The following is a 24678-nucleotide window of genomic DNA, read 5'->3' as shown; positions in this document are numbered from 1 at the left end:
CAGGCACTCTTAACCCAAGAGTCTGTGAACTTGGAAGGGAGGGGAAAATTACACATTTTATTTTCCCTAACCTCTATCAGAAATTTAAGTATTTTCTTCCTTTACTACATCACAACCTTAAAAAATGATTGGATAACTTTCAGTGTAATTATTTCCTTTATGAGCATATGTGTTTTACTTTATGCATTTAGAAACATTTTGAGAAGGGATTCATAGGGTGCACTAAGGGCCCATGGCAAAAAAAAAAAAAAAGAAAAGAAAAAAAAGATTACACTCTCATGAGGGCAATTGGCTAACATTTAAATGAAAGTTCTCAGGATTGTGTTTTGTTCCATTGAAGGTAACAGTGACTAATGTACTTCATTTAATATACTGTTATGCTTTTAGGTTTATGTACAAGTTAATAAAGAAGCAGCAGATAATAAAAATGTAGCAAAATCAGCGCATGAGTTCTTTCAGCGATTAGAACTGGGTGACATGCAAGCACTTGAACTGTGGCAGAAATTTCGAGACCTGAGCGTAGAAGAATACGTGCGGATTTACAAGGTGCCCACCTACTCTCCTGTGATGGGGTGCTCTTGACTGGGACTACTGAGGAATGAAGTTGCTTCCTCAGCTCATGTTTTAAGATTAGATTTGTCATTCCATTGACAATTAGGACCCACATATTATTATTTGTGCTGAAAGTTGGAGCTTTGAAACAATCCTGTGAAATTCACAAACCAAATATCAGGTGGCACTCTAGTACTCTGTGTCAGTCTGGCTTCTCTTTTCTGTCTTCTGTTCATTCCTTCATTTTATCTTAATCGTTTTTTTCCCCTTTCACTTCTGTAAGGCCTGTGTGTGATGCATATAAATTTGTTCGTTTAATAAACATTTTAGGGAGTGGGAGAAATACAACAGTGAGTAAAGGAAATAGAAGTACTTCTGTCTGGACTTCACATGCCAGCATGGAGATGGAGAGCAAATTAAAGACAATGGGGATTAAACAAGGACATACACAGTCTGTTAGGTGGTGATGATGCTGTGGAGAACAATGAAGCAGGGGAGGGGAGACGGAGTCTGCGAGTACGTGGAATGAAGAGAGTTTCATTAAAGAAACCCATGTGGCTGGAGTAGGGAAGCAGGATGAAGAGCTGCAGGAGAGGAGGTGGAAGAGGTTGTAGGATGGGGCATGAGGTAGGACATTCTCCAGAGCTGCCCAACCTTGCTTCTTGCTGTGATGGAGATGTTCCATGATGTGCTGCCCAGCAGCATAGCCATTAGCCACCGGTGGCTATCCAGCACTTGAAGCATGAGGAGTGTTCCTGAGAAAGTCAAGTTTTTTATTTTATGTAATTTGAATAGCTGTGTGGGCCCAGTAACTACCGTATCAGCACAGTACTATTGTGAGGACTTGCCTGGTGTGGGAAGAGGTAGAAAGTTTGGTAGAGCAGAGGAGTGACTTCATCTAATTCTTACTTTCCCAATCTGGGTGACAAGACTGTAGAACATCCTGTTTTGTCTTAGGATAAGATAATAGGACATTTAAGTAACTTCCTTTCTTTTGTTTCTGAATCCTTTTAGCGTCTAGGAGTACACTTTGATGAATATTCAGGAGAATCATTTTATCGTGAAAAATCTCAAGAAGTCTTAAAATTGCTGGACAGTAAAGGACTCCTGCAGAAAACAATGTATGGTCAGGTTACTGTTCTTTAGTAAAGTTATTTCTTTGGGAAAAAATGATACTGATATAGTCTCTCAGTAAGAACAACAGAATGTGGTGTGCAGCCTTCCTGGCATTTTTTTTTGTAGTGCTTTTTGCTGTTCGAAGTACTTTTCCACATATGGTCTTCTTGCTGCCATGACAAAATCCTGGTCAGGTTGGAAGAAAAGTTGTTAATCTGCTTTTTACGTGTGAAGAAACTGAAGCACGGAAAGTACAAGTGACTGGTCTAATGTCAGACAAGTTGATGTAACTGGAAAAAGGAAATAAAACTTACATCTTACTTAGCCCTGCCTTTTTAAAAAACCACATCCTGTTCAAAATGGATTTAAGGCATATTATGTAAATAGGTATAATACAAGCTTTTGAAAGAGTAAAATGAGGAAATCAGGAAGCGAGGGCAGAAAAAAAATAATACAGAATCAGGGATGATAATGGTATATCATCTAACACACTGCCTTACTTACTTACGGTAGATTTCTAATTTAGCTTTGAGCTTCCTGTCAGCCAGACAAACAGTACCAGTCATAGGAGCCCAGGCATCTGTAATACAGAAGCAAACCAGTTGCTTAGAAGCACCAGTTGTCATAGTACCAAAGAGCTTCTCTTGTCATCTTTATGAGGAAGACATGGAGAACATCAGTAATGTCCATAAGGCAGATTTTTGCATCTCCATCTACAGATTCTAATTTTTGACAAGGCAGGAAAGACAGTAACAAAATTCCATGGTTTATTATTCAAGGGTACTTTCTGGCATGTTAAAAATTAGCCCAATATTAAATGCTATAATTTGAATTAGAAGAATATGATGTTTCACAGTTAAACAGCTGAAATCTCATGTTTCAACTGGATATGCTAAAGACTTTCTAAGTACCTTATCCAGAGCTACAGAGTTTAAAAAGATAGGACAACTAAATATTAATTATAGCATACCCATTCTTAATAATTCATGGTCCCATTCCTTGTTTTTCTTCATTTGGTTATACTGCTTATTGCTACGTAAGGAATAAAAAATAGCTTCCAGTTTGCCAAAGATAATGTTACAGATATTATACTTTTAAAGGGTCTTACTCTATTTCTTAAGAGTTACCTGTTTGCATTTCTAGAAAAGGAACAGCTATAGTGAATCTTTCTGGAAATGGTGACCCCTCCTCAATTTGTACTGTAATGCGAAGCGATGGGACTTCTCTCTACGCAACCAGGTTTGTATGTAATGGTGGGGGGGGGGAGGGGGGTCAGCATCAGAATGTATGTGACTTCATGTGCTTTGTTGTAGGATCAGTGCTAAAACAGTCATTTTATCCTCAAAGCTGTTACCAAATCCTAGTTTCTAAATCTCTTGTTCTCATCACTTCAAGATGTATTTATTGGGCGTCTATCTATTGCCAGTTATAGTTCCTGGAAAGGTATAACATCATCAGAAAAGTGACTGAAAAAGATTATTTACAGTTAGTTAAACATCATAGGATTTCCACAGCCAATAAATACATTGTTCAACAAACTGAAAACTGAGGTACCTCAACTATAAATATTTTCCTGTTGTACATTGGCAGGAAGTATACACTAGAAGGTGGTCATATTGGCTCAGTGGCATCTTCTGTAAAGATTCATCTACCATGCACATGAGTAGCAGTCCTCATGTAAAACAGGGTAAGGGAGAAGTAGGCCATGTTGCCTTTTTTTTTTCCCCCTTCCAACTGTCTGCATGACTGACTCCTGTGGAAAGGAACAGTCTAGTCTCTGTTAATCAGTAAGAACTGGAACTTACATCTTATCAAGCACATTTATATCTGGGACAAAGCCAATAGGAAGGAGAAGATAGGACCATAAAAAAGACACGCAAGCAAACATGGCCATACTGAAACACTTTTGGCAAAAGGCTCTAGTGTCTTCCAGGCTAGAGTTTTATATTGGATCATAAACCCACTTTTATAGTATAATTAAAGTATTGATATTTATTGTTGTTGTTAACTACCATCATTTGTTCCAAACAGCTTTAAACAACCATCTGATTCTCTTACTCTCCGTTAGAAAATTGATCTCTTTACTTTCTATTACTTTTTGGCATTTCCCTTTATCATTTCCATGTAATTATAGTTAGGAGGTGAGAAGAACCTGTGTATCTAAGAGGTACATTTCTTTTTCTAGATTAAAAACAATAATAGAAAAAATATTTTGTGCCGGCCAATAATTGCTGGACAGATTAAATAAAGAAACCTTGAGCAGGGGCGCCTGGGTGGCTCAGTCGGTTAAGCGCCCAACTTCAGCTCAGGTTATGATCTCACGGTTCGTGGGTTTGAGCCCCGCGTCAGGCTCTGTGCTGACAGCTCAGGGCCGGGAGCCTGCTTCAGATTCTATGACTCCCTTTCTCTCTGCCCCTCCCTGATTTGCACTCTGTCTCTCTCTCAAAAATAAATAAAACATTTTAAAAAAAAGTGTCCGCCCAGAATAGAGGTTCCATGTCATTTTAGTGGTCCTGATTTGGTTATTTTTCTTGGGCTGTCATTCATTAGGTCTAGATTTTTCTGTATATTTACCTTAATACCTATATGTTTCTCTTTGAGACAGTAATTGTGTTTTTTGCCATTTGCCAAAATGTTTAGTGTTTCACCTTGCTCGAACTTTGTTTCTGCCCTTTCAGTGGGTTCTTATAGAATACATCAATACATGTGGATGTGAATTAGAAGAGTAGTTATAACAGACAGAAGTGTGGGAGAATACTAGCAAGAGCACAGGGTGAGGCTGGGGACCTTCTTTGGGCTGGGTCCCTACTTTGAAATGAGAGGCCTGAACTAAATGATCTGGCATTCTTCTGCTTTCAAATTCAGGTTTCACAAACTCAGCCTAGAGCTTTTCTTTATATTCTTCTTTTTAATTATTTCATTGGATCAAAAGGCTTCTCTTTGTTTTGTCCTTGGGTCAAACCAAAAATATAGTGGGGGTATATATTTGTGACTTCATCTGGGGGATAATCTTCTATACTCGTGTTTCACAACCTTTGTTTTTTTGTTTTTGTTTTTCCATTATAATCCCTCTCAGGAGCCTTTTTAGCCTGTTTTTCCTGCTTGCCCACCTCAGGAAATGTTTAATATCACAGATCTCCTGTGCATCTGTATGTGTTGTGTGCACATATGTGCTTTATACATAAAAAGAATAAGATTCTGTTGTCCCTCAGGAGCCAGTTTTTGCCTCCATTGTGAATGCATGCTCTATGTTCTATTAGGATTAGGAGATGGGCAGTAATGATGTTTTGATGCTTTCCATCATTTCAAAAGATCTAGGACCTTTTAAAATCTTCCCAGTGTCATATATTGTTAACCAAAAATAGCTTTGATTTTCAATTTCAATATTTTCATAATTTTGACTTGAAATTTCACTGTTAATGGTTTGGTTTTCATTATTTCATACTAGATGCAAACTGAGTTTTTTATACTTAGAGAAAGGAGAGTTGAGTTTTTGTCAAAGGACTTTCTGGTCTTGTACAGTGTTTTAGAAGGTATTGCTTATCACTGATTCAAAACTTTTGAAAGTCCTTGTAATAGGAGAGTAGCTAAAAGATATCTGTTAAGTTACCACATCACCTGTGTTTTAAATATGTTCTTTAAGAAGGTATACTGCCGAAAAGTGACACTCAGGTGATTGTTCCCAGTACAGGCTTGATGAACAAATCATAAAACATTTACCTACAGACACTTTGCCTGGAGCTGCTTTAGTACTACTGCTTTTCCCAGAGCTTATATTTACTTATTTTGTTGTTTTTTTTTTAATCTTTCCACAGTACTTTTATTATTGTTGCTTTTCCCAAAGCTATTTTTGTTATTATTACTTTATATGAAAGTATGGTACTGGGATTATATAATCATAAGCAGTATACCCTAGACTGTGGAGTAATAGGAGTTCTTAATTAGAAAAGCCTCATTACTATTAAATACGTAAAGCAAATTTTTTCCCAGATCTGCCTAGTAACTCTTAATTTATGGCCATATTTTTCAGAGATCTTGCAGCTGCTATAGATCGAATGGACAAGTATAATTTTGATACAATGATTTATGTGGTAAGTAATCACAATAAAGAACAAAAGATTATGATCTTTACCTCATGAAAACTGCAAAGAAAGAAGTTAATTGCCATGTTGAAAAACTATGGAAAAATAATCTTGTCAAAATATAGAAGAAATTCAATGTTAGGTTTATTTAAAAAAAATTGTTTTATGTTTATTCATTTTTAAGAGACAGAGACAGAGCACAAGCAGGGGTGGGGCAGAGAGAGAGGGGGACACAGAATCTGAAGCAGGCTCTAGGCTCTGAGCTGTCAGCACAGAGCCTGACGCAGGATTCCAACTCAACGAACCGCAAGATCATCGTAAAAAAAAAAAAAAATACCCAATTCAGGAAAATAGTTATGTGAAATGAGTATGTGCAGGTTACCATAATGTACTTTTTTAAAAATAACTATTTTAATAATTTAAGACAAGTTTTAAAATAGTACAGTTTCCATGGACCCTTCACCCAGCCTTCCCCAAAGAAAATATCTTAATATAATCATAGTATTTTATCTATACCAGGAAACTGACATGGTAAAGACCTTAGTTAAAACATGTACTTGCATGTGGGCCTAAATATATTGGGGGGAGGGGAGAGATCACATAACCATCACAACATTCAGAATAAAGAACTGTTCCATCATGAAGCAAACTCCATCTTGGCAACCACTTAATAACCCCCCCTTCCCCCTAACCCTAACCCCTGGCAATCATTGCTCTGTTCTCTATCACTACAGTTTTGTCACTTTGAAAAGGTTATATAAGTAGAATCACAGTAGGTAACGTTTTGAGATTGGCTTTTTTCACTCAGCAATAATGAATGCCCTTGAGATCCACCCAAGCTGTTGTGTGCATCCAATAGTTTGTTCCTCTTATTGCTGAGGGTTATTCTGGTCTTTTCTTCCCTTTCCTTCCTCTCCATGTGCAACCTCCCTTTCCCCTAAGAAAAAAAAGTTGCCGTTATATACCTTATTAGAGCTTAGCTTTGTCCTTCTTGGAGATAAAGGTTATGATAGCTGAAAGAGAAGGAATTTAAATAGAATATTCAAGAGATTAAAGTTCGTATTTCCTTCTGACTCGTGGAGTGCTACAGCTCTTATTATCTTGTAGAATACTCAGCTTAGACGTTCTTCTACTGGCATCCTCTCTGTGTGCTTATTTAAAATACATCAATTGACAATGACTCTGGTCTGTCAAAACTCAAATATTTTGATTTATGTCCAACCTGTTTTTGTAGGTTAACTTATCACTGTTGTTTTAAATACTTTTTTTCCCCCCCAAGACAGATAAAGGGCAAAAAAAACATTTCCAGCAAGTGTTCCAAATGCTGCAGATCATGGGATATGACTGGGCAGAAAGGTAATGTCAGCACAGTTCTTAACTGCCTGCTTAGGATCATTAAAGGTTTGTTAGGTCAGCCAAGTCCCAAAATATACCAGGTTGTTGAAAATTGTTATTCAAACTTCATTTCTTTGTTGCAACATATTGGTGTAAGAAAAGCAGATTTGTTTTTTACATTAATTTAATGTCCTTATTTCTAACTTACAAACATTTAATATATGTGTCTTTAGTAGACATCTGTTCTCAGTGGCTTGATGTCCAAAATTCGTAATCCCTCCTTTTATTTCACAAAGGCAACTAGTAATTTAATCACATGCTAGTGATTATCTGTACAATGAAGCTGTGTGTTTAACATCTTTTGTGGCATATAACAAATCACATCACATTTTAATTTGTTAATTTTGAAAAGCCCCTCCGTGAGAGTTAAAGTTCAGACTACTCTCTGAAAGGGTATTGTTACACACTTTGATCATCAGTTCTTTTCTCCTTCATTTCAGGTGCCAGCACGTGCCCTTTGGAGTGGTGCAGGGAATGAAGACTCGAAGAGGAGAGGTTACCTTTCTGGAAGATGTTCTAAATGAGATTCGATCAAGGATGCTACAGAACATGGCTTCTATTAAGAGTGAATTCACTTTATTGTTACAGTCACAACTTACATGCCACTTTTATGTTCTACGGACTTCTGTGCAGTATGATTTGTTATGACTGTCCCTCTCTTAATTTTCATTAACCTTGTCAAAAATAGCTTGCACTAATTAGAGGTGCCAGAGGTTTTAGACTTGCTGCTTGGTGTCATTCAGTTCAGTAATCTGCACTGATACAACACTACGCCTCTTTCATGGATAGCTTCAGCATTGTCATTCCACTGTTGGAGTGCTTATGTGAAATTCCTATGTATGTAATAGGAAACAGGTCACAAGTCCTGGTGGCTTTGTTTAGCCTTGGAAAAGTAAGTACCAGCTTTATCTAATGTCTCACAAGGGATATTCATGAGAAAAACGAATTCATGTTTCTTTCCCTTTAATGTAGGCAGGGGAACATCTTTATCCAGTGTCAATTAGCCCAAATTAGGGAAATAAACTGCCCACTCTGAACCTGTTTGTTCTTGCTGGCAGCGTATGTTTTTGGCAGATTCTATCTCCTTCAATCCCTGATTCTGAATGGTTTCATGTAGGTTAAAGATAGCTGCCTTTGTCTGTTTCAGCTACCAAAGAAGTGGAGAACCCACAGGAGACTGCAGAGAGGGTCGGGCTTGCAGCACTCATTATTCAGGTCTGATAAGACTGCATCCTGTGAGACCCTTTTGTTTGGTACTAGAACAAATCCCAGCACTAAAGGTTTACTCTTGTCGTTTTAGGACTTCAAAGGTGTGCTCTTGTCTGACTATCAGTTCAGCTGGGATCGTATTTTCCAGAGTCGTGGGGACACAGGCGTCTTCCTGCAGTACACGCATGCTCGCCTCCACAGGTGAGGGGAGTGTGCAGGGATGCATGAGCCGCTCTGTCCTTCCCAGGGTGAGGCTTGGTTGATGTGCTCCTAAGATCAAAGTCATATTTGCTGGGCTTCTCAGACATCTGTTCAAAACTAGTTAGAATTACAGTGGACCACCTGTTAGGTTTGGGGTTTTTTTTTGGGGGGGGGGGTTAAAATATTTATTGAACACCTATATAAGAAGTGCTTTTGTATGTTACCTTATTCTGTACTCAGAATAACCCTGCCAAAGAATATACTCCCTTTTTCTGAGGGAAGTAACAGATTTAGGAAAGATTAAAGCATCATGATAAACTTCAATTAGGTGTCCTTGGATGACTTGTTTAATCCGTTGTTTTTAAACTTTTGATAACAGTTTGGAAGAGACTTTTGGATGTGGTTATCTAAATGATTTCAACACTGCTTGTTTACAAGAACCACAGTCTGTTTCCATTCTTCAGCATCTTCTCAGGTATGGGTTTTCTAGTATTTATTTAGTCTTCATCTGCCTAGTGAAATGACTGTTGGGGGTTTGCTGACGACTAGAGTGAATAAGCCAGTAACTAGCTCCTACCCCATCCCCCTGCCACCAGACAGCAAGCGCTTTTCCTGGAGGTATGACCAAAAAGCAATTTATCTGCTCTTTGAGGGCAGACAGAGGACATAGTCAAGGTCAATCCTTGGGACTTAAAAATATTATCACTGATGAATCGGCACAGGTGCCTAACATCTTCTGGGTCATGGTATGAGAGTAGAAAGCCTAGTAAAGCATAAATTTTTAGTTTTGGAAAAGCTCATCTTCTCCTCACCCTCTTCAATAAGTGACGGAGAATCTCTGCCTTTGTACAGCTTCCATGAGACTATAATCCTTCATTTGCTACATGGTTTTAATTCACAGTCTCAGATGAATATCTACTTGATGCCCCTACACTGAGCAAGAGACCATACCTTTGAGCTCTTTCAAGCTTTGTTGGTAAAGCCAGACTTGTCAGGAGATACTAGTCTCTGGAAAGGATGTGGGTAGTTAACAAGGCAGTTTTCTCTAATTGCCACACAGTGGTCAATGACTCTTTCCTGGGATCAGGAGTAGTTTTCTCACACTTGGCTAATCTGGTAGGAAAAATAAGCCAACCTGGTTTCCTTGGCATTGAGGGTAGACTCTGTTTGTTAGTTCCTAGATTATGTTCCTAAACATGGCTGGAGGCTTTTTACATTCACTTTAACAGCCATGATTTGAGTCCTTGTTCTGGGCTAGGCCTAAGGGATATCAAGATGATTTAGAAAGTACCTGCCATCAAGGAATTCGTAAGAAAGAAAACTGCGCCTTTACCTTCAAATGCACCCAAGGTCCTTTTCCATATATACCTTCTACTCTTAATGATTTCAAGTCAGCCTTACATCCAAGATCTTAACAGCTTAGTGTAATACGTGCATAGTCTTCCTCTGCCAACTGCTGCTGTCATGTTTCTTTTAGGTTTGATGAAGTGCTTTATAGATCATCTCAGGACCTTCAACCCAGGCACATTGTCAGTTACCTTCTAACTCTAAGGTACCTATAACCTTGCTGTTTTCAGGTATTAAAGACCTCTGAGACCTGATCTGAAAAAGGACCTTTCTTCTAAAGTCCTCCTATAAACAAAACCCCCAGCCTAAAAACTGAGGTACTTTAAGTTATAGGAATTCTTGCTTCATTTTTGCAAATCAGCAATTAATATTCATTTATTCATTCAGTGATATAAGGTACAGTCACTGAGTCTTTTTAACAGGAACTAACAGCTTTGTCATGAGTGGTTACATAACAGTACATTTGTGTTAAGATAGAGTGAACATAAGAAACCATGTTAGGGCACTCAGCCCAGCCTTGTTGGATCAGAGAGGGCTTTTTGGAGGAGAGGAGTTGATATTAATCAGGAGTAACAAAGTCACAGAAAAGGAAGAAAAAGCCCAGAGTTGAACAAGAAGATGATACTGAAGGAACTACAAGCATAGTCCTGGGAGGGGTGAGAAATGAGTGTGTACACACCTTTTTTCATGTATTAGGGCATTTCAGCTTATTTTCAGGGCAGTAGAGTCCATAAAAAGATTTTAAGCAGACATAGAAAAATTAGCCAGCCAGAGAATAGAGAATGAACTGGAAGGCAGATCAGTAACACTTGAATAGAAATTTCATAGTAGCTGTTTCAGAGTTCTGAATAGAAGTTGAGTATCTTCTAGAGCAACAGCTGTTATCTTTCTATAAATCTATTTAAGAAAGGAAATATTTGCTTTTACTCAAGATTTACTGAAATCAGATTTATTGGGGTTTTCTTGATTACATCCTTTCTACCTGCCTTCCCCAGATTTAAATAAAAATTTTTTCCCCTTTAAATTCTACATAGTCATAGAGAAATAAAGAAGCCAGAAAGTCTTATTAAATGTCAGTTAAGGGGCACCCGGGTGGCTCGGTCAATTGATCGTCCACCTTCAGCTCAGGTCTTGATCTCGTGGTTCAGTTCATGAGTTCGAGACCCACATTGGGCTCTCTGCTGTTAGGCTGTCAGCATAGAGCCCACTTTGGATCCTCTGTCGCCCTCTCTCTGCCCCTCTCCTGCTTGCACTCTCCCCAAAATAAATAAATATGTTTTTTTTTTTTAAGTCAGTTCGACATTGAAACAATGTCATAAGCATAATTTCTCTGGCACATTGTTGTATTTGCTGCTATACCTGAACAGAAAAGATCCTTTAAAGAGTGGCCCATGTTTGTGTGGTGTTTGTATTTGATAGCTAGTCTCCACCCCACCTCCTCACCATTCAGAGGGGGAAGTCCAGGCCACATTATACCTTTCATCCTAAAGATACCTAAATGAGAAAAAACTAATTATTAGAAAGGAATCCCCTATCTTTATAAAACACTGAAATCACCACCTTAATAACTTAAGGTATTAGGACCAAAATCTAAAGCTTTAGTTTAATGTGTTTTACTTTTCTTATTACAGAAATGCAGTGATTCAGGTCTCAGCTTTCCAATGTTGGATACATCTTTTAATGGAGCTAGGCTTTGATTTCTTTAAGTTGAGGCAATAAAATACCAAGCTTGCATGTTACAACAGGAAATGTCTTCTGGTCTTCATTTCTCTCTTCCCGTTTCAGTCATCTTGCAGGTATGGCACACAAGACACTGCATATAAAAGACAGTCCTCCTGAAGTGGCTGGGGTACGTTAAGTGTTTTCTGTGTTATCTTTAGCATCCTCAGGTTACTGAGTCTTTCTTGTAAATGTTTCTAAAATAGCATCTCGTTTAACTGCAGTAGTATACTTACAGACTCAGGTGGTACTTAGAATTGGGCTATAACAATCAGTGTTTTTAGATTTTCCAACACACTGGACTTTGAAACACATTTTCCTAAGAGTGAGGAGTTCCCCATATCTGAAGCTGGGCTGTATAATGATAGTGTCACTCCCACTCCCCAACTCTTGGGGTACCTACCAGTCATACTATAAATTATAGGCTGCTAAATTTGTTTTTCCTTACTGACAGCAAATCTTAGGGCACCCTGAGATACTGTTCCTACTTTAAATTAGAAGAAAATAAGAATTACTCTTAAAGATACTCTTCTTTACTCATGTATTGTTAGCCTGTTGTTGAACATTAATCATCCTTTGTTTTATTTTATAGGCCAGACTTCATCTTTTCAGAGCTGTGCGTTCTGTGCTAGCCAATGGAATGAAACTTCTTGGAATAACACCTGTATGTAGGATGTAATTTCTAATTAAAATAGCAGCTTTTTAATTACTAAATGAATTCTAGTTCTCTATTCTTATATGCTTTGTTTAGAATTTAAACTGTTCTGTATCAGAATCTATATTTTATTAAGCCTAAGTGATTCATCAACTTATTAAATCTTTATCTTAAAAAATCAACTGAGTTCCCTCATGGTCCATAAGTACTAAACAGAGTTTTGTAAAACTAACTCAAATCTTCTAAAATTCACTGCGGTCTAATGGGGATAAAGGATTAAACTCCAGCTTGAGGTTTTTTACAGTGTCATTCTTCCAGAAACTGTTCTCATAACTGAGATTACCTAATGTTCACATCAGATAAAACTGATGAAAATATTTCAATTTTCTTATAATAATGGCTAGTTCTGAATCAATTTAGGGACACCAAAATTAAGCTTTTTTGCTAATACAGATGAGAACCACTCCCAGAGAACAGATCTCGTGCTTATCTTTCGTTAATCTGTACAGGTAGGTAATTCTTATTATGTGAACTTGGGAACTGAACAGATTTAAATAACAAGGAATTACTGACAGGTATGGTACTAGGATCTTTTTGTAAAAATTAGTCCATTAGTTAAACCATAATTTGAAATGGAGTTTCTTCAACTTTTTTTTTTTAATGTTTATTTTTGAGAGAGAGAGACGAAGTGTGAGTGGGAGAGGGGCAGAGAGAGAGGGAGACAGAATCCTAAGCAGGCTCCAGGCTCTGAACTGCCAGCACAGAGCCAGACCTGGGGCTCAAACCCACGGACCGTGAGATCATGACCTGAGCTGAAGTCGGATGCTTAATTAACCGACTGAGCCACCCAAGTGCCCCTGAAATGGAGTTTCTTACACCATTTCTTTCATGTACCTGCATATCGACCAAGGATATTTTGCATGATTTGTTTAGGTAACATGGGATGTGCTCTGTTTGATCAGTACAGCTATCCTCATCTGCCAGTATTTCCATTCAGGTCTACTATAATTTATCCTAAATGTTGCTACTAAAAATCTCCTGAATGCGAATGACAATCATCTACTTTTACAATAGAGAAGCAATTTAGCATGAACCAAAACTTCTCTAATTGAATGAACACAGTTTTATATTGGCAAGTATGGTACACCTTCTTAGTCCTAAAAAAGACTTATCCATGCAGTCTCAATTTTAAATAAAGGTAGCTTTCACATTACTATTTTTTTTAACCTGTATTTTTGAGAAAGCACAAGTGGGGGAGGGGCAGAGAGAGGGGGGCAGAGGATCTGAAGTGGGCTCTGAGCTGACAGGCTAACAGCAGTGAGCCCGATGTGGGGTTCAAAGTCATTAACAATGAGATCATAACCTGAGCCGAAGTCGGATGCTCAACCGACTGAGCCACCCAGGTCCCCCAATTACTAATTTTTAAAGAATCATTAATATTTCCTTAGCACAAACTAGCCATGGAATAAAAATGTGTAACTGGAACATGTTTTTCATGTCCTATATCCTTCTCCACTTGTTTGCAGAAACGTTCCCCCTTCCCAGATCTGTGGTAGCCACCTCAGTATTTGAACTTCGAGTGAAATGACACAGGGACAGTGATGGTTAGAGGCCAGTCTTTCCAAAAGCAGCTCCCTGAAGACTGTTGTTTACGATCTCCTATAGCTTAGAGCCCTAGTTCTGATTGTAGTCTTTCTTATAAATTATAAACTTTTTCTTTTGCTTCAGGTTTGCCAAGAGTTGGTTTATATGTCATCAGAGAACCCTGATACAGTTCCAACATAGAAAAAATGAAAAATTTAATGTTTTTGGTGTTTTTTTTTTTACATTTTGCATTATTTTAATGGTCATAATCATGATACAAAAAGTGATCACAGATTGCATATAAATAAATTAAGTTTATTGCTGAATTTCCCCATTAACATTATAGAAAAATTTTTAAAAACACTAAAATTTCACAAATTATTGACAGCCCAATAGTTTTAAACATACTTTATAAAAAAAAGTACAAAAGTGACATTAGAAATATTTTTTGAAGAAAAGTAGATCATCTAACAGCAAAGAAATACGAATCCAGACAATGAATGGCACAAATACAGCACTTAACAGGAGTACTCCGTCACCACCCAGAAGTCATTGCCTGCATTATGAAATAGATTCAGTTTGAGAAGTTAAACATTCAGTTTGTTTCTGAACTAGCCTGGCTTGGTTATGCCTCTCTTTTGTAAGAAAAGAGCTAGCTGGGTCTTACTGCTGCTGGGATGAAATACTGTACATGAATTGGAGAACAAGGAGGGGTCATCCTTCTCCCCTGGTTCCTGAACAAGAAAACAGTTCGTACAGAAATGGCTTTGGCACTTTAACCCTTAACCTTGTCCCAAACCTTGTTACTTGAATATTGTATCCTCACATGATTTTTTTGTAATATCATACCCTCTCCATACTTTTTTATATACATTATATATACAATAAAAGTCTTTCATTCTGAAACAAAACAGGTTGACCCAAAACAGGTCACATTAAATCTTTGTAGCAGTTCATTCAGATAGCTTTCTTCTTAATTCTTATGACACAGTTAACATGTTTTTGTTTAAGCTACCTTCTCGGATTGACTTAAGGCTCTAGTTTAATGCAAACAGTTTTTGTCTTGGTAAGAGTCTTTTGAGGCTGAAATCACACACCACTAACTCTCTCTTTTGAAGTTGTTTCTCCCTGTTGGATGGATGTAGTGTCTTGTCTGGGTAATCCATAGAGATATATAGAAACACATACAAGAAGAGTACCCAGAGCAAAGGTGGGTGCTGAAAAGAAAAAAAAATTAATCTGTATCTGTGTCCTTAAAACTATATAACAATAATCCATTTTAAATTTTGAAATCTTTCAATTATAGGTTTATACCATTAGATCACATGGAAAATACATCTATAAGTGTTCTATTTTTATAGACGGTAAGGTTTACAGAGAGAATCAATTCTGGCTCTCCACCCCCAAAAAAGGTACAAAGAGACTGTAGGCTTTGTGAGAATACGAGTATGCCTGTCCCAGACCACTGACAACATACTAACTTCCCTATATGCTAAATTTTTAAAGGATTTTTTTTTTTTTTTTTTTAAGAGAAGCTTAAGGAGGTTCCATGCTGAGCCCAACATGGGGCTCAATCCCATAACCCTGGGATCATGACCAGAGTCCAAATCAAGACTCGACACTCAACTAACTGAGCCACCCAGGCACCACCATCCCACACCATATGCTGTAATTTAAAAAAGAGCAGTGGAATGTGGCTTTTCCATGGTACTAGAAACCTGTAAAAATTTAGAGTAAAAGGTAGTTGAGCACAAAATTTCAAGTTAAGTAACCAATGACTCAAAATGATTGAAGATTTCTGAAAAGGAGATGAAATGATGATAGTACAATTTCATTTTCTGCTAGCCTTGTCTTTTTTCTTTGTTTTGGTCTTAATCCTGACAATCAGGACATAAATTACAACTTGCCCAAACTTGACAAGTAAGCATTTCATACATAAATGTTTATGTCAAAATCTATGTCAAAACTGTATATTGTTCCAAACTGAACCAAATTCTGTATGGAGTACAACAGCACAATCTTATTAGTTTTAAAAATGGCTTGCAGAGAAATGACATCAAGCTATGATTTTATTAGTTCACTCCTAACAAGAGAAGACTAGCTTTCCCGTCAAAAAAAAAAAGGGGAGGTAAGTTAAATCTAAATAGAAAACTGGAAGATGGGTAAGATGTTCTAATTGAAAAGCATTTTTTTTTTTTTTTTTACTGCCCCCAAGTATTCCTTAGGAGAAAAGGCATAAGGATTTGTTGAGCATAAGGATCAGAAGTACAATTAAAAGTTCACCAAAATCAGGTAAGAAATATATCTAAAGGAGGGCCTATAAGTAGTGATACTGAAATGGTAAGTGGTTGGCCTTCTACAGAATACTTACTGGGTGCCAGGCACTATTCTAATCACTTTACCTAAAACAACCCAGGAGACTATCCGTCCCACTTTACAGATGAAGAAACTGAGACACAGGTTAAGTAACTTCCCCAAAGTTGCACAACTAATAAATTTTTTTAAAGATTTCTACAAGCTTGATGTTCCTCTATTTGCATTTATAACAATAATCAATTTTAAAATCAAACATAAATACAGGCCAAGTCTGTTTCTTTTACTTATTGCCGATATTTCACAGATTGTGGTATAATTGATCAGTAAGGAAAATGATTATTACAGCACCCTGAAATGTTAAATAATTCAGGATCCAACTTAATGCTGGGTGTAGGCTAGGGAAGTCTATATTAGAAGGACTAGTACAGTGATGGTGCCAGAATGCCAGCTATCATAATGAATTTTGTACTAATTACATATTATAAGAAACAAAAATACCTTTATACCTACGTCCAAAAGTTAGGAAGGTACAAACTAAGGGGGACATGAAAGAATTTTCTGTTCTTTCCCCCTCATAAAAAGCCTTGTTTACTGTAACTGCACTGCTGAAAATAATCATTCCCTAAAGTCCTTGTATTTCCTTGCAAACCTAATCATACTATATTCACCGAGAAGTATTCAGGTTGTCTTGTATCTAAAACCAGGGAAACAGGGAGGTCCTGACTACAGAAAGGCTCTTTGTAGTAACTCAGTAGCCCTGTCACTTTCAGTAGAACCAGTACCCCTCAGCTAAGCTCTAGGACCATGGAAACAACCTCAGTACTGGTGACCCACATCCCATAAGATAATGAACTTCTGCGTTTGTAGAATAAACTATAACAAAACAAGGAATTTATGACCAACTGCCATATTTAAGGAGTCAAGGAAGTGAGAAGCTCTTTTAAAAACTTAAAAATACAAACTAAGACATACTTATCTGCAACCCAAATAGCATCACTGAAGCGATGGTAGAAAGGACAATGGCTGCTGCTGCAGAAAAGCCCTTCATGATGTTGTCTGTGTACTTGACCACGACAGAAGTGTAGAGGCCTCCAACACTTGCAAGAACTTGTATACAGAAAGAAAGAAAATCTTAACACTCGAAAAATGAAACATTCTATGATGGTGAAGCAGTTTTCACCCCCAGAGATGCCATACTAATTTACCTAGGAAAATACGATTTTCCTTAGAAGCAGCCATCTGAGAGAGTTTGTACTAAAATCGAGTAATAGTTCCTATAAAACAACATTGTTTTTCACATGCCCAGAGGGCTATGTGCTCTACTACTAAATTGTACACATTTATTGCTAACACATTAGATACTACTGATCGTGAAGGCAAAATTGCTTTGGGAGAGTTACGCCACAAAGTCAGTCAATAAAACCAAAATTACATTTTCAAACGTGTTCACAGTAGCAGAGGAACAATTTCAAAATGCTATCAAAGGCTTAAAACAGACTTTTTTTTTTTTTTTTAAAGGATCTACCCAGACCTTGTTAATTCCTGGATACTTACAGATGACAAACCAGACATAATATGTGTAACCATAGAAAAATCCTTTTTCTTTAATTTCAGCTCCATCTGACAAGTAGACGCCAACTAATGTCACAACAATCCCTGATAGATACATTTGAATGTTTCTCACCCAGAGGGAAGTGTCTGAACTCTTTAAAACTTTTTCAAAGTACACTCCTGGAAAAAAATTAGATATGCAAATATGAAAGATATTAAAAATTAATTTGAAATTCCCTTCATTTAGAACAATAACCTAGACCTATGACAATATAAAAGTATATGATTCAGGGAACAAACACATTTTACATCAAGTGCACATTTATTATGCTGGTTGTGACATGGCATTTTGACATTAACAACATGTATTTTTATACAGCATATAAAATCAGTAACTAAGAGGGAATTTTCTAACCCACATACAACAGGAAACTCATAAATTATTAAGAACAGTTTCTCCCATTACTGTAGCAGTAAGATCACAGAAGCTTTCTGTTAATGCCAATAATAGACTTCTTTTGGTCAGCAGGAAAACTATACTATTAGAGTCAATTATCTTAATCATATCCCTCTAATATCTGCCTAGTAATGAAAACTCCCAGCTTTACAAAATAACCTATATAATAACCGCTTGGGATTTTTTTCAGAGTAACACAACCAAAATAAAATTTAAATAGAAATTGCTGAGTGAAGCCATTTTCCTTTAAAGCAGGGTTCCACAAACCAAGTTCTTAATGTCAGAAAAACCATGAACTCACTCACTAGATAATACATTTTGTATGTATGTGCATTTTCTTGGGGTTGAGGGTCCATAGTTTTTCCAGATACTCCAGAAAAGCAAATGACTCATCATACACATGCAAAATCACATACCACTAAGTTTTATACTTAAAATGAACACATGGAGACATTCAAGGATATTAAAGATTTTCATTATAAACACATTAATTACAGACTTAGAAACTGCCACTCAAATACTAATCAACTAAAAATTATAATGGAAAAAAAGGTTGTTTTTGGTGAATGTGCGCTAGAGCCAGAGAACGGAAAGAAACATGTAATGGTTATTCCTATTCCCATTTTTAAAAGTCTAATAGCATATTTCTTGGGTAACTCAATTTTTATTTCTAATTTGCTAGTTCCTAAGGATAAAAATTTAGCATGATGCTATCATTAAATATATGTCTCAATTTAGATCTTCCCCTTTTATCAAAGATCTTTTTCACAAGCAATATTTCACTTCCACATCCAGCCTACTTTCCTAGTCAAAAATAAAAAGAATCCTAACTCTTGAAATAGCACAAATAAAGATAAATAATAAAAACATAGCTATGACTAATATATTCTTTACTAAAAGAAAATTCAGGTTCTTCTCTATTGGAACTATTTCTAAAACATATGTTGCACTTAACATTAATACCTTGTCTCTTCTTGATTAAGTGGAGGATTGTTCCTACACATATGACTCTAGACTTCCATGTTTATTTTATGTTAATGATTTCAGTTCTCATCCCTCCCTTTTTGGCTGTTACTTTTATGTATTAACTTTTCGGTGAGGTACTCTCCACCCCACCCCCTTTTCTCCCTACTCCATAATTCCTAATCTATTAGAGGAAGAACTTGAGGGTAACAGGAAAAAACAGATACTGAGCTGGCAACTTCATATCCCACAGCAAGAGGATATTGCCTGAAGATAGTGCCACTTCCAGGAAATGGAAAGAGGTACTGGAGCTTTCTAACTGCTCACTTGTCCATTGTTAGAAGTCTTTGTTCACTTTTGGGTTCTTATCTGGACTGAAGATGGTCAACATGACATAAATATGTTCTTAGATTACTGCAAGTATGAGTAATGTCTTAGGTCTGAACCGAATTAAACACTACCACACATTTGCTGAAAAAACAGCTGACACAAAACTATAAGTAGGAAGATAAGCCTTATTGGGAATAAAATGGTTACAATAAAATAATATAAACTAGATCCCTATTTAATGTTTTTTTTAGAAAATTTAACAGAATAAAGCAATGCATTTATGATTTACCTGCAAATCCTGAGCACAATACAGCAATAGCTATAGCGCCAAACCCTAACAATGGGTTCTGTTCCACCTGCAATAATGTTTCAAAAGTTGTTAGTGACTCATAAATAGAATTCATCCAAGAGATCAAATGACTACAAAAATTTGTTATGGTTCTATTGAGAGTATGTGCCACATCAGACACAGCTAGTCTACAGACTAAGATAGAAACAAACAAAAGGCCATCCCAGAGATTAACCAAAGCACTTAAATTAAAAAGCTGTCCCTCAAATTGCACCCATGCTTACCGAACATGTGTGCCTATTCCTAATAACAGGCAGGCAGTCATCCTAGCACAGAATTTTGCATTGTCAGCCTGCCTCTTAATTTTAACTTCTGCCACCACCTTAACTCAAGCCCTAATAGCCTCAATCACAGAAATGGTAACAGTTTAACTCTTGTATTTCCTATCACCTGCAGAATGAAGTAACGACTTTAAGATTTCCTACTTTACTAAATTTCTATCAAATATTAATAGTATCCTTCTATGTACCAGATACACTGTCTTATGTACTAAATGAATAAAAATAAAAGATGATACACAGCTGTGGTTCTTAGTTCATGGATGAGAGAGATTGACAGATGTATATAATTCTGTGCTAAAAGATGCATGTATATGTGCCCTAACCTATTTCAACTTTATTTTCTCTTTCTTCCCTAAACTAACCCTTAAGGAACTTTCATCAGTCTTTCCTCAGAGATAAATACTATCTCAGTAGTAACACTGAAACTAAAGAGTAGAGACATATGACTATACTATGACAAGCACATACCTTGTTCAAAATAAACAGCCTGATATAGGTGAGTTGCTTTATGTTAAATGTCTGAGAGAGAAAGCTTGGTCTAAGTGATTGCAACTGTTATTGTTATTAATGACTTACTAGCAAAACGCAAGAACAGATGACATAAAAAGTTTAATGGTCATCACTAGAAAATAATATGGCTTCCCTAAGAATGAGACATACCAAATTTCCTTATGAAGGGATTCTTAGTATGAGGAGGGGAATTCTATAGAGACAGTATTTTGGAAAGAAAAAAAAAAAAAAAAAAGACAAATCTAAATAATATTTTTGTGAACCAGACAGAAATGTATTGAGAATAGTAGTACAATTCTATCCATAGCTGAGTGAATTCTCATACAGCAAAGTGCTAACGGAATAAAATCAAGCTAGACCAACAACCAATACCAGTTTGCTAGGCATATGAATGAGCCACCTTAGAAACATCCCCTAGGCCCAGTCAGGCCTTCAGTTGACTGCTGCCATAGCCAATATCTTGATTGCAACTTTCAAGAGACCTCAAGCCAGAACTACCTAGCTAAGGCACTCTCAAATTCCTGGCAGACCTATAAAAACTATGAGAGAAGAGAAGGATTATTGAGCAAGAGGGGAAAAGTCCAGCTAAAGAGAGATCTAAAAGCATAGCCACAGAACTCTGGTCCTCTCCTGTCTAAATTTTTAGGGAAGACCCAAAGACATATTTGTCGAATCTGTAGAACACTAACAACTCAAAAACCTAATAATGGATAATAAGATCTGGAAGGACCTCAAACGCCTGAATGATGAACCAAAGCTAACAAGATACTAAAATAAATACATCCTGCATTTTGGTTAGAAGAAGCAGCCCACTGCACATGACACATTTGAAATAAACTATGTTGTGTGAAACTCTGTGTATAATCAGTTATTGAATGGCTATCTTCCCTCCACCTCCCCCCAGAAACTTATAGGCTAATTTAACAAATCTCTAGTATTCAGAACAAAAGAGGTAATTCACAAGTTACACTTCATCTGCTCAGTCAAAGGCTAGAGACAGTGTGAGGTTTTAAGACTACTGAGGAACAATAATGAATGCATCTAGAAGAGAAATACAAGGAAGTATTGGGGCAAGAGGAAGGGAATCAAGAAATCTCTAGAAAATACAGAAAGAAACAACAAGGTTGTCTCAATGGGGAGGAAAAAAAAGACCTGGAGGGTGGTGATGTGACACCTCAAATATCCAAAGGATTATCCTATAGAGTTGGTAGGGAATTGAGTTATTCTGACAAGAACAAAAAACAGAGGCAGTTACAAGAAGCTGCACTTTGCTTAAAATATGAAAGAACTTTTTGTAGTAGTCCAAAAGTAGGAAAGCTGCCCAATAATCTGCTTTAGCTTACTAAGCTTTTCACATAAGTTACCAATGTGCAGTGGACCTAACATCTTTCCTAATGGTGTGAAGTGTTAAAGTTTATATTTAACTTTTGTTTGCCTTATTTCCCAATAAATTTCTTTCTCTGCAAGGTCTACAACTAAATTAAATGTGCAGTGTATATTTGATCAGTGTTTTGAAATGCCACCAGAATATAAGCATGTTTAAATATCATGTAAAAACCATAAACATTCATTGTAACCTCATTTTCCGGGGGGGGGGGGGGGAACCCTCCATGTAGCTTTAGGCTAGAAACTACGTAAAAAATAACTGACTTCCTACTTGCACACGCCCTCTATACATCTCCAGCTGCCTCATACCTCTAGGAGAACCATAGTCTTTTATTTGCTAAAAGGTGAAGAAAGTATTTGATTGTAAAGGAAAACTCCTGAAGGTCATTCACTAGAGTCCCACTTCCTAAGTCTCTTTGGGAAAATAACCTAATAAAGTATACAACATATTTTTGAAAATCAGGTAGGTACCATTTAAGTCTTAAATTGAAAATTAGAAAGGCACTTTTGGCCCTGTTTTAGTTATATCAGTAAAAACACTACTCCCCCTGTAATCCCTATCACTGACAGTGGGAATGTGTGCAAAAAGATTACAAGAAAAACTTTCTGAGTTCAGAGAAAGGATGAAAATTAGATGAAGAAAACTTCCCTTGGTGTTCTTGAGAAAAATGCCTAAAAGAGGCCTGTAAGTTTTGAACATACAAACTGTATGAAATTGGCACAATTTTAGTAACAGGTTAGCTATTAACTGTAACTTTAAACAAGTCACTTCTTGAGACTTCAATTTTGTGGAGTCTGAATGGCTCAGTCAGTTAAACAACTGACTTAATTTTGGCTCAGACTGTGATCATGGGTTCGAGCCCCATATCAGCCTCCACTCTGAGCATGGGGTCTGCTTGGGATTCTCTCTGCCCTTCCCTGACTCGCGCACACATGAGCTCTCTCTCTCTCTCTCTCTCACAATACATGAATAAACTTTTTTTTTAATGTTCTGGGATTTGTCTAAAAAAAGACTTCAATTTTGTCATCCATAAAATGAAGGGGATTGATTACATTAAGGTACCTTCCATGTCTAACATATTTTATGCATATTCTCCTCCAGAAAAATAGAGGAAGGGGGACAATTAAGTTATATTATTAATAACATTATGATAAGGGAGTAAAAAAAGCCTATCTGTAGGGCAAAGATTATTTTCAAAGAAATGTACTACATTCATCAATGTGATGGTCTAAAGTGTTATAAGATTAAGGAAGTGTTCTCTTTTAGTTCTGGTGAGCGTTTTGTTTCTTACCACAACTTTTGTAGCTTGAGCTGGTTTCCACTGTACAAGTATGACTCCACCACATAGCATAAAAACTGAAATCCACTGTAATTTGCTGAGTGTCCTGTTTAACATTAAAACAGTACATAAAGCAGTGCAGGGAATCTTCAACTGATAGGTCACCTACAAACAAAACAATAAATTAATGAACTCATAACATTATTGTCTGACACAAATATTTGATATTAATAGAATTATGGAGGAAAAAAACCAATGTGATAAAGGGCTAATAAGTCTTTTCACCATAAAAACTTTTTTTTTGTTTTTTAACTTGAGATTTTACACTTTTCACTTTTCATTGTCATCTACCTCCACTTACCTGGTATACTGCTGCATCCAGATTGCTAAGAGCTAGGAAAGCCATATTGTTCTGAACAGCATACACTAATGATGGCACACTTAACTTCATCAGTTCCTTGGGGCTCCCCAAGACATTTTCTCTTAAAGACGCCTTGAATCTACCCAGACTACCAGTTTCTCTTTGAAAACAAAAGGGTGAGAAAGGGGTGAGAAAGAAAATTAAAGAGCTTTTTTTTTTTTTTTTTTAAGATTTTAAGTAGTCTCTACACCCAACTCACAACCCCAAGATCAAGAGTTGCATGCTCTATCAACTGAGCCAGCCAGACACCCCAAGAGCATCCTTTTGATAAGAATCCTTCACACAGAATAGCCATATTGTGTTAGGTACACTGATGTAACTTAGCAAACTTGTTTTTATAATTGTCAACTAATTTTAGATTAAAAGAAACATAACTGCATAAAAGAAAAACAATTACAAGTTCTATTTGGGAAAATAAGACAATTAGGTTTACCATCATCAACCTCTGGTCAAAGCTCCAGCAATTTTTAAGTATATTTATAAATAATGACATAACAGGAAAACGGAATTGCTAATACTACCTATAAAATTTTAATGTAATCCCTCCCACCTTAACTGCCATTACATCAAATTCACCCTCATTATTTTAATTAATTAGGTTGTGTATCTATTTTTAAAGGTTTTTGTTTTGTTTTTAATTACAAAGAGTCTTTGGTAGTTATGGAAGTTACTTGGGATAGGGATTGAGCAATTTCAAGTCAATATTCTCTGTAAATCAGTTAAGTGCTTATGAAGTATAGATAATACATTTAAGCATATTCTCATAAAACTGAAGTACATATCTATAATTTTGCAGGAAATAATAATTTACTAATATCAACAAAACTATTTGTAGTGTATATAAGTTTGCTACTTGATGTATATGCAAGCTCTTAACTATTCTTATTTTTTCCTCAGGAGGAACTAGCTAATATGGTTCATATTTCCCCTGTTGAAAATTTCCTGAAAATAAAAATAAATGTTTTACAATAAGC

The 24678-nt window shown here is 36.6% G+C and overlaps 2 protein-coding genes across 4 annotated transcripts in view; one reads left to right on the top strand and one right to left on the bottom strand.

Annotated features, from left to right (window-relative positions):
- Positions 1–24678, top strand: part of RARS2 (arginyl-tRNA synthetase 2, mitochondrial) — an 82950-nt gene that overhangs the window by 57740 nt on the left and 532 nt on the right. The window contains exons 9-21 of one of the 2 annotated variants that reach the window (XM_060616141.3): positions 388–546; positions 1567–1673; positions 2812–2907; positions 5699–5759; positions 7030–7106; positions 7586–7710; positions 8293–8360; positions 8446–8555; positions 8935–9030; positions 10033–10107; positions 11688–11751; positions 12214–12285; positions 14005–14176. In XM_060616141.3, the coding sequence (XP_060472124.2) occupies positions 388–546; positions 1567–1673; positions 2812–2907; positions 5699–5759; positions 7030–7106; positions 7586–7710; positions 8293–8360; positions 8446–8555; positions 8935–9030; positions 10033–10107; positions 11688–11751; positions 12214–12285; positions 14005–14061 (1167 nt within the window). In that variant the 3' untranslated portion in view covers positions 14062–14176. Of the gene's footprint in view, positions 1–387; positions 547–1566; positions 1674–2811; positions 2908–5698; positions 5760–7029; positions 7107–7585; positions 7711–8292; positions 8361–8445; positions 8556–8934; positions 9031–10032; positions 10108–11687; positions 11752–12213; positions 12286–14004; positions 14177–24678 lie in introns of those variants that run through there. The other variant, XM_060616139.3, reaches the window with a different exon arrangement.
- Positions 14160–24678, bottom strand: part of SLC35A1 (solute carrier family 35 member A1) — a 33432-nt gene continuing 22913 nt past the window's right edge. For both annotated transcript variants that reach the window (XM_060616144.3, XM_060616145.2), the window contains exons 3-8: positions 23645–23804; positions 23296–23448; positions 19767–19833; positions 17731–17907; positions 17149–17283; positions 14160–15077 (exon numbers count right to left, since the gene is read on the bottom strand). In XM_060616144.3, coding sequence (XP_060472127.1) covers positions 14950–15077; positions 17149–17283; positions 17731–17907; positions 19767–19833; positions 23296–23448; positions 23645–23804 — 820 coding nt within the window. In that variant the 3' untranslated portion in view covers positions 14160–14949. The remainder of the gene's footprint in view (positions 15078–17148; positions 17284–17730; positions 17908–19766; positions 19834–23295; positions 23449–23644; positions 23805–24678) is intronic.

The sequence above is a fragment of the Panthera onca genome, chromosome B2, assembly GCF_046562875.1.
Source record: "Panthera onca isolate mPanOnc1 chromosome B2, mPanOnc1 haplotype 2, whole genome shotgun sequence".
NCBI classification, from domain to species: Eukaryota; Metazoa; Chordata; class Mammalia; order Carnivora; family Felidae; genus Panthera; species Panthera onca.
This window is presented reverse-complemented; position numbering and strand designations above follow the sequence as displayed.